This window comes from Salvelinus alpinus, chromosome 22, assembly GCF_045679555.1.
Source record: "Salvelinus alpinus chromosome 22, SLU_Salpinus.1, whole genome shotgun sequence".
NCBI lineage: Eukaryota > Metazoa > Chordata > Actinopteri > Salmoniformes > Salmonidae > Salvelinus > Salvelinus alpinus.
The window spans coordinates 47,339,753-47,350,224 of record NC_092107.1 but is presented as its reverse complement, the minus strand read 5'-3'; the positions used below and the strand labels follow the sequence as shown (position 1 = coordinate 47,350,224).

General features: G+C 44.8%; 1 protein-coding gene across 2 annotated transcripts; it reads right to left on the bottom strand.

Moving 5' to 3' along the window:
* Positions 1-345: 345 nt before the first annotated feature.
* On the bottom strand, positions 346-9,569 carry LOC139549561 (P2Y purinoceptor 12-like). Of its 2 annotated transcripts, XM_071360187.1 has the most exons (4): positions 9,391-9,569; positions 8,762-9,026; positions 7,225-8,097; positions 346-2,690 (listed from the first exon to the last, which is right to left on the bottom strand). In XM_071360187.1, the coding sequence occupies exons 2-3, from the start codon at positions 9,011-9,013 to the stop codon at positions 7,225-7,227; spliced, it is 1,125 nt and encodes a 374-aa protein (XP_071216288.1). In that variant the 5' UTR covers positions 9,014-9,026; positions 9,391-9,569; the 3' UTR covers positions 346-2,690. The 2 variants fall into 2 exon arrangements, with proteins under 2 accessions (XP_071216288.1, XP_071216287.1); XM_071360186.1 differs by lacking the exon at positions 346-2,690 and having other exon boundaries at positions 2,699-8,097; positions 8,762-9,021; positions 9,391-9,567.
* Between the last annotated feature and the right edge of the window lie 903 nt (positions 9,570-10,472).

Genomic DNA, 10,472 nt, shown 5'->3' with positions numbered 1-10,472 from the left:
GTAACAAAATGTGGAAATCGTCAAGGCGTCTGAATGCTTTCCGAATGCACTGTATCTGTCTATCTTGTCAACATCAGTGATACACATCCCCTCCACCCTCTGGTGGTGCGGATAACTGGTTATTATGTTTTCCGAGAAACCTAGAACAAATTAAGGTCCTATTTATCAAATTAGCTGTTTTGTCCAGGGTCAAAATGACCCAGAGGACTTTAAGTCCATATCGATACAGAAACGTTAAACAATGATTTCGATTTGTTTAGAACAAGTTGATTGACAATATCATGAACATTTTGAAGAATTTAATAAACCACATTTGATCAAAAGTATGCCCCAGTCCGTGGTTTGAGGGTTATAAGTCAAAACATGGATGTACCATTCACAGATTTCCCCATTTAATGTTATTATTTTTATTCCACAATATATTATTTGACATCACAATATGGTTCATTTTCATTGTGTGAATTGATAGTCTATGGTTATTGCAAAATACAATTGATAGCACACAAGTCTTATGATTGTGATTCATAAGAAAAATGTCTGAAAAGAATCCACAACGTATTCTTTCTGTGTCAAAGGCATGCTTTTGTCAGATTTGTTATATTTGCATACATTCTTTGTCATGAGAGAATAGCTAGTGAATTTACATTCTTCCAATTCAAAACAGTGAAAATATTATTTAAGACAAAAAGAGTAGAGGATGTGTTAATATAAATAAATGAAGTAAGGAAACTCACCGGTGAAGTTGTGAAAGACTGTCTTTGCATGGAGCAAAGTCACTACAATGTCTCTGCTTACATGTGAGATACGTTACTGCAATGTATTTTCTATGTCACCTCATACACTTCCTGGAGATGGACAAGAGGTCAAATAGAGCTAACGCACAGTGTTAGTTATCAGTATCTTCAGCTTTCACCATACCTTAATATGTTGTGAAATCTGTTGTGAATGTATTGTAATGTTAAAAAATATATATATAACTGCCTTAATTTTGCTAGACCCCAGGAAGAGTAGCTGCTGCCTTAACCTCTGTCTATTCTGGTTAGAGCCAGTTTGCGCTGTTCGGTGAAGGGAGTAGTACACAGCGTTGTACGAGATCTTCAGTTTCTTGGCAATTTCTCACATGGAATAGCCTTCATTTCTCAGAACAAGAATAAACTGACGAGTTTCAGAAGAAAGGTTTTTGTTTCTGGCCATTTTGAGCCTGTAATCAAACCCACAAATGCTGATGCTCCAGATACTCAACTAGTCGAAAGAAGGACAGTTTTATTGCTTCTTTAATCAGAACAACAGTTTGCAGCTGTGCTAACATAATTGCAAAAGGGTTTTCTAATAATCAATTAGCCTTTTAAAATGATAAACTTGGATTAGCTAACACAACGTGCCATTGGAACACAGGAGTGATGGTTGCCGATAATGGGCCTCTGTACGCCTATGTAGATATTCCATTAAAAATCAGCCGTTTCCAGCTACAATAGTAATTTACAACATTAACAATGTCTACACTGTATTTCTGATCAATTTTATGTTATTTTAACGGACAAAAAATGTGTTTTTCTTTCAAAAACAAGGACATTTCTAAGTGACCCCAAACTTTTGAAGGGTAGTGTACATTTTATATGATCCCGGAATCAAACCCAGAATCCTGATGTTGCAAGAGCCACGCTCTGAAAACTGAGCCGTATGACGTTAGAGAATTGTTGTTGTCATGAATAGTGTGTCTTTAAATGGTGGAATAGTATTTCTCCCAACAGTCCCCTGGATTCAGCATGTTAGGGAGGTTATGTATGTTTGTATTATTCTCATGGGGAAGTTGCTGTTTTTGCTTCTTCAAAAGATCAGACCTGATCAGATTAGATGTGAGGATGCCAAGGAACTAAATTTCAATTTAAGGACTTTATTGGCATGGGAAACATATGTTAACATTGCCATAGCAAGTGAAGTATATAATAAACAAAAGCGAAATAAGCAATAAAAATGAACAGTAAACATTACACTCAAAGAAGTTCCAAAAGAACAAAGACATTTCAAATGTCATATTATGTCTATGTTATCACGACTCAGGATATGACCCAGATGCAGACACCGGAGGCGGATAGTACAGTTCTCAGATAATTTATTATAAACACGGGGCAGGCAAAGGGCAGGTCGAGGACAGGCAGAGGTTCGTGATCAGGCCAGAGTCAGGCAGGTACAGGACGGCAGGCAGGCTCGGGTTCATGGTCAGGGCAGAATGGTCAGAACCGAGAAAAACTAGGAAACAGAACTTGAGGAACAGGAAGACGGGAAAGAACACTGGTACGACCTGACAAGACAAGACGAACTGGCAACAGACAAACAGAGCACACAGGTATAAATACACAGGGGATAATGGGGCAGATGGGCGACACCTGGATGGGGGTGGAGACGAGCACAAAGACAGGTGAAACAGATCAGGGTTTGAGAGCCCTCTAGGGGCGCCACCTGGTGTCCTACCTGGGCGCATACCTGGTTAACCGGGGTGCCAACGATGGAACGCAGCGATGAGGGCTGGGTCCAGGATGTTCCTAGCGGGGACCCAGCACCTCTCCTCCGGGCCATAACCCTCCCAGTCAACCAGGTACTGGAATCCCCTGCCCCGTGGCCAAACCTTCAGGAGGCGTTTCACCGTGTACGCCGGTTGGCCGTCGATGAGACGGGGAAGAGGGGTGGGCCTGGAAACATGAGACAAAAGGCTGTGAGACATAGGTTTAATCCTAGACACATGAAAGGTGGGATGTTTATGGAGGGTAGGGGGCAACAGAAGATGAACAGCAGAGGGGCAAGGGACAATTAAACGGGGGGACAGTTTATGGGACTCTACCCAGAGGGGCAGATCCTGAGTGGACAGCCATACCCTCTGCCTGAGACGATAACGGGGAGCCAGGGTCCGGTGGCGGTCGGCATGTCATTGATACCTGGAGGTGTTCTTGAGAAGAGCCAACTGGGCTCTCTTCCAGGTAAGGCGACAGTGGCGGACAAACATCTGGGCAGAGGAAGAGCCGCTCCGGGAAGAGCAGGAGCTGATATCCCAGGGAGCACTCAAAAGGCGAGAGACCAGTGGCTGAGCAAGGGAGGGTGTTGCGGGTGTATTCTACCTACACGAGCTGCTGACTCCAGGTGGTGGGATTGGTGGAGACCAGGCAGCGAAGAGTCGTCTCCAGGTCCTGATTGGCTCGCTCCCTGACTGGCCGTTAGACTGAGCATGGAACACGGAGGACAGGCTGGCCGACGACCCAATGAGCATGCAGAACGTCTTCCAGTAATGGGACGAGAACTGAGGACCCCGGTCGGAGACTGTGTCCACCGGAAGTCCATGGATCCGGGAGACGTGCTGCACCATGAGCTGGGTCGTCTCCTTGGCTGAGGGTAGCTTGGTGAGAGGAATGAAATGAGCGGCTTTGGAAAACCGGTCCACCACGGTAAGGATAACCATGTTGCCATCAGACGGGTGGAGACCTGTGACAAAGTTCAGGGATATATGTTACCAGGGAAGTGAGGGACGGGAAGTGGTTGAAGGAGGCCACCAAGGCTTGCTAAGGAGTCTTATTCTGGGCACACATGGTGCAGGCGGCGACGAACGCGGAGACGTCAGGATCCAAGGTAGGCCACCAAAAACATTGTCGTACAAACGCCAGGGTCTGACGGGAGCCAGGATGGCAGGCCAGTCAAGAGGAATGAGCCCATTCCAGAACCGAGGAACGGGCAGAGTCCGGGACAAACATCCGGTTAGCCGGGCCCCGCATTGCGCCTCAAGGACCCGGTTCTCTAGGTCCCAGGATTCTGGAGGCGGCCAATCCATCACCGCCCTCACTTTTCAGGATCCATCTGTATGTTGCCTGCAGCTATGATGTACCCAAGGAAGGAGATGGTGGAGCGATGGAATTCACATTTTTACGCTTCGACGAACAAGCTGGTTTCTCCAGAAGATGCTGGAGGACATGTCTGACATGGAGGACATGTTCTTGAGCCGAGTGGGAAACACAAGGATGCCATCAAGATAGACGAATACGAACCGATTCAATATGTCCCGGAGAACGTAGTTTACCAGGGCGATATATATACGTAGTGCCCGCTAGCCGTGTTAAAGACGCTCTTCCACTCATCCCGTTCCCGTATCCGTACCAGCATCCCGTTCCTGTATCCGTACCAGATGGGAGGCATTCCGGAGGTCCAACTTGGAGAAGATGGTAGGCCCCCTGGAGAGGCTCGAAAGCCGAGGCCATGAGTGGAAGCGGGTAACTTTTTTTAACTGTGATGTCATTCAGGCTCCGGTGGTCGATACACGGATGGGGGAGGCAGAAGGACGGATACCCCCTGCAGCCAGGGAGTCCTCAATATACGTATCCATCGGCTTAGTCTCCGGCCCAGACAGGGAATAAAGCCGCACCCGAGGTGGTGTAGTGCCCAGGAGAAGGTTGATGGCACAGTTATAGGGCTTATGCGGAGGTAGCGAAATGACACGAGTCTTGCTGAAAACCTCCCGGAGTTCCTGGTACTCCGCGGGAACGGCGGAGAGGTCTGGAACTTTTCCCAAGCCCGCAGGAAGACGTCCCGGAGCAGGCAGTGCCGACTTCAGGCAATGCGCATGGCAAAACAGGCTCCAACCCAGGATAGAACCTGTAGCCCAGTCGATCAGAGGTTCGTGCTTCTGGAGCCAGGAAAACCCCAAAATCACAGGTGCATGAGGGGATTCGATGGGCAGAAACTGCATAGACTTGCTGTGATTACCCGACACTCCCAGGTTAATGGGACACATAGTGTGGGTGACTCTGCCAATAGAGCGCCCATCCAACGCTCTGACGTCCTTGGGAATGGAGAGGGGTTGTGTGGGGATTCCCAGCTTTGACATCAGGGTAGCCGCCATAAAACTCTCGTTGGCCCCAGCGTCTATGAGCACCCGGAGACATTTGAACCGGTCTTCCCACAACAGGCTTGCATGGAGAGGGGTGCGAGAAATGGAAGATGGGAATCTCCCTGTGCAGCTCACCAGAGCACTAGTACCTATTTGATGAGCCTGGTTCTTTAAATGATCCATGTATATAAACCATTCTTCAAACACATCAATACGATACTAAGGGATAAATCTCCTGATTTAGACGATTAACTGAAAGCTAGTTGTTCTGTACGTCAGACAGACGTTATACAACCTATTAACAGATGGTCTATGGGGAGGTGAGAGGGTGTAGCCTGTTGCTGCAGGGGCGGATTGGACATCTGGCAATTTTGGCAAATGCCAGATGGGGTGGACAATTTTTGTTGTTGGTTGGACAATTGTTTGGTTGGGTGTGCTGGTAGAAATTGACACACACCCAAAAAATAAAAATAAAATATATATAAATGTTTGTTGCACATTTTCTCTTTTATACTAATCTACAGGTAACTGCCTAAATGATTGAAACACTTAAGTACATGAGGGATACAAATGATATTAAAAGCCGGTGGTTCCACACAGGTGTGGTTCCTGAGTTAATTAAGCAATTAGTATCCAATCATGCTGGGCAGGTCCATTATTTTGGCAATTATTTTGGCTAACATGGGTATGACGCAATAGGATGACAAATGCCATCATCCGTAGGGAACGAGTGGTCACTGAATGGTTTGATGAGCATGAAAACTTTTTTAAACCATATGCCATGGCCGTCTAAGTCACCAGATCCCAACCCAATTGAACACTTATGGAAGATTCTGGAGCGGCGTTTTCAACCATCATCAACAAAACACCAAATTATAGAATCCCTTGTGGAAGAACGGTGTCGCAGACACTTGCAGAATCTATGCCGAGGTGCATTGAAGCTGTTCTGACTCGTGGTGACCCCAACGGCCTATTGAGGCCCTCATCACCAAAGAGCTATACAGTTCATACACACGCGTAACAGATTTCTTTGTATTATCTTTTACCAGATCTGTTGTGTTATATTCTCCTACATTCCTTTCACATTTCCACAAACTTCAAAGTGTTTCCTTTCAAATGGTACCAAGAATATGCATATCCTTGCTTTCAGGGCCTGAGTTTACAGGCAGTTAGATTTGGGTATGTCATTTTAGGCGAAATTGGAAAAAAGGGGCGGATCCTTAAGCTTTCTGCTAATATCAGATATGTCTAATGTCCTGGGAAACGTTCTTGTTACTTACAATCTCATGCTAATCGCATTAGCCTACGTTAGCTCAACCGTCCCGCGGGGGAACCCACCAATCCTGAAGAGTGTTTAAATAGAAGAGAAAACAAACATTCAGATGTCACCATTTTATGCAGTTTTGAACGTTTTGCTGACGCTGTCCTGTACATTACAGGCATAAGCACTGTGCCACGGTTACACATAATTACAGGGGCAGTACGTATGTCTCATATTTCAGTTCCTAAGCCAAAACAACGATGAAGTCAAAGCAGAATGCCAGTGTAGGGGAACTAAGCTGTTATGAGAAAGACAGGGAGACCTGAGGTGCATTCCTTGGCATGAGGCTATGATGAAATTTAGTGGGTGTTATAACATTCTACTAACTGTTACAGACTGGTGTTACAGACCGGCGTAACACGCTGGTGTTACAGACTGGCGTAACAGACTGGTGTTACAGACTGATGTAACACACTGGTGTTACAGACTGGCGTAACAAACTGGTGTTACAGACTGGCGTAACAGACTGGTGTTACAGACTGGCGTAACAAACTGGCGTAACAGACTGGCGTAACAAACTGGTGTTACAGACTGGCGTAACAGACTGGCGTAACAAACTGGCGTAACAGACTGGCGTAACAAACTGGCGTAACAAACTAGCGTAACAGACTGGCGTAACAAACTGGCGTAACAAACTAGCGTAACAGACTGGCGTAACAGACTGGCGTAACAGACTGCCGTAACAGACTGGTGTTACAGACTGCCATAACAGACTGGCGTAACAAACTGGCGTAACAGACTGGTGTAACAGACTGCCGTAACAGACTGGCGTAACAGACTGCCGTAACAGACTGGTGTAACAAACATAGAGCTATTGCTGTACTGGAACACCTGCTCTGCATATTGTCATAATCATCACTGGCTAAAATATTTTTTCTCATTGGAAGTTTACATTGATTGTTCCCATTGCCCAGGCATTTTAATCAACACACAGTTCAGTTTAGTCAACCTTCCAGGAGAGGGCAGTATGATCCTCTGTGAAACATTCATCAGATCTTCACAATACATAGATAGAACATAGAGTTTTAGTTACCTAAATACAGATAGATTTGTCTACAAGGGGAGTCTCCTGTGCTGTGGTCTGATCCTCCCCTGTGTTGGGGCCGGACCCACTCCCAGTGAGCCAGCTGCAGGTCCCAGGTGGGAGACGAAGGGTCTTGAACAGGGTGGTTCTGAAGGACTTACACAGGAAGAAGTAGATGAGAGGGTCCAGGAGGGAGTTGAGGGAGGACAGCCAGAGTGTACTCTCCTTCAGCTGGAAGAAGAACAGCTTGAAGTTGCAGTCAAACAGGTGTACCCTTGTCTGGCTCAGGGTGTACGGCACGCGGGAGAAGTGAAACGGCACGAAGCACACAAAGAACACGGCCAGCACCAGGAAGACGTTTGAACTCACGCTCTTCCTCCGGGACTGGCACTGCCCTTCAACATGACCCCCATCAGTACCAGCGTTGTGTATGGCTCCGCTAGAACGGCAAGCCCTGGTGCGGGCGTATGAACTGTACAGCTCTTTGGTGATGAGGGTGTAACACACTATCACTGTCACCAGGGTCCCCCAGAAGATAATCTGGCACACATAGTTGACCACCTCATGCCAGTGCAGCCCAGCCGCCGTCTTAAGATCACTGCACTTGAAGTAGGCCGAGGTGGGGCTGCGGCTGGTCAGGATCATGTTGGGCAGGGAGAGGGTCAGCAGGGATGCCCAGATAACCACAGAGAGCAGCTTCCTGCGGGCCAGACGGGCCATGTTGGTCACCTTGAAGGGCTGGAGGGTCTTCTTGCAGCGGTCGATGCTGATGAGGCCGAAGAAGAGGATGCTGATGTACATGGTGAGATAGAAGAGCACAGAGGAGACACGGCAGACGAAGACACGCAGACCCACGGACGCCATGTTGGAGTCAGACAGCACCTGAAGGAAAAACACATCTTTAGTGTTTTTATTAAAGGCAGTGATTTAATTGCATTTAAAAAATATATAGTTTTTAAATAGTTGTATCAATATTATAATTATTATCTTTAGAACGTATCAATACTTTCCATTGTTTTTGTTATATACTTTATTCATATTATCTTTATTATCACTACTATCATTATTATCAATATTATCATTATCATTACTTTCAATATGATTAAAATTATTATCATTATTATCAATATTGTCAATATTATCATTAGTATCAATATTATCATTATTATTTTCATTATTATCAATATTATCAATATTATAATTATTATCATTAGTATCAATATTATCATTATCATCATTATCATTATTATCAATATGATCAATATTATCATTAATAGCATTATTATCAATATTATCATTATTGCCATGAGTATCATTATTATCATTATCATTGTCATTATTATCATTATCATTGTCATTATTATCATTATCATTATTATCGTTATCATTATTATCATTGTTATCACTATTATCAATATTATCATTAATATCATTATCGTTATTATCATTATTATCATTATAATTATTAGCATTATTAGCATTACAATTATTATCATTATCATTATTATCATTATAATTATTATCATTATTATCATTATAACTGCACCTTGAAGGGGAAGGTGAGGGTCATGAGGACGTCGGCCACCACAATGTTCTTGAGGTAGATGATGAAGTGGGAGCGGCTGGGGATGCTGAAGAACACCCACACTGCCAGGCCATTGAGCAACAGGCCCAACAGGAAGAGGAGGGAGTAGAGAACAGGAAACACCACCGTCTTCAGCACGTTGTCACGGGAACAGTTGCTGTTGGTGAAGTTGTTATTGACAGGGGTCAGGGCCAATTGTGTTGTGCTGTCCATGTTGAGGGCTGTGCTGTGTAGAGCAAAACAGAATAGGTGAAAGCTGCACAGTACTTTGTTCTTCCTAACTTCATCCATTACTACAGTCAGCTTACTGTCAGGATGACTGGCTTAGAGACAATAGAACTGCCCTCCCATACAAAAAAAGCTGTTTTAATTGAATAAAAAATGTAATACACTAACAAAATGCACCTGTAGATGAACTTTAACCATGTACAGTCATGAAGCCATTACAATTAACAAAGCTTCAATATTGAACTTTCAAAATGACATAAGAGGTTTAATATCTTATTCCCTGTCTGACATGTTCACCATTTTGTTCATGTCCTGTTGACAGATGCTGAGTAATTCTGTGTCATGTGTCTGAGTGAACCCACCTGATGCTTCCCTCCCCAGGGGAAGATTCAGACAGACTTCTTCTCTCTCAGCAGATTGGAATCGTTCGACAGTCTGCTTGAGATGCAGGGCTTCTTCAAGACAGTGAAATGAATGAAAATCCACCTCTCTCTACTTAAATATCTGTCAATCTGGTCTGACGAGTACACGTGGGACTTTCTCCCTCTCTTCTGCTTTCTGTTTCCTGTCGTAGACGCGACAGCACAACAGCAACATCCTCCCATGAATGTTCTCCTGTTGCACAATCTGACCATCAATATATAGGTATGTTTAGTCATGGTCAATGCTGTTTAGTCGCCTTATTTGTGTTTCCATGCTGGGCATATGCAAGTGCGTGTGTGTGGGTGTTTTACTATGCCGAACACAATGAATGGTTTTCGTTACCATATTTCATTTATCTTTATTTTAGATGTGTCACACCCTGGCCTTAGTTATCTTTGTTTTCATTATTATTTTAGTTAGGTCAGGGTGTGACATGGGGAAGTATGTGTTTTGGGTTGTCTAGGGGTTTGTAGGTTTAATGGGGAAATGTCTTGTCTAGGTGTTTGTATGTCGATGGCTGCCTAGATTGGTTCTCAATTAGAGACAGCTGTGGTTTATTGTCTCTAATTGGGAGCCATATTTAAGGCAGCCATGGGCATCATGTGTTTGTGGGTAATTGTCTATGTTGAACGTTTGTTGCGTGTCTGTGCACTTACGTTATTTAGCTTCACGGTCGTTTGTTGTTTTGTTGTTTTGTTAGTTTGTGTATAGTGTTCGTTTTCGTGTTTTTCTCTCTTCCACAATAAAGAGATGTATTTTGCACACGCTGCGCCTTGGTCCAATCTCTCACAAGAAGACGATCGTGACAGAATTACCCACCAATCTAGGACCAAGCGGCGTGTCAAGCGGCAACAGGACCCACCTACACAGGATGCATGGACATGGGAGGAGATACTGGATGGTAAGGGACCTTGGGCACAACCGGGAGAATATCGCCTCCCTCGTGAAGAGCTGGAGGCAGCTAAAGCCGAGAGGAGGCGATATGAGGAGGCAGCACGGAAGCAAGGCTGGAAGCCCGTGA

Excerpts from the sequence above, each read along its gene's own strand:
- LOC139549561 (XM_071360187.1), bottom strand. The coding sequence starts at position 9,013 with ATGGACAGCACAACACAATTGGCCCTGACCCCTGTCAATAACAACTTC. Across the intron at positions 8,098-8,761 it reads CCCTCACCTTCCCCTTCAAG|GTGCTGTCTGACTCCAACAT; the intron begins GTGCAGTTATAA and ends TTTTTCCTTCAG.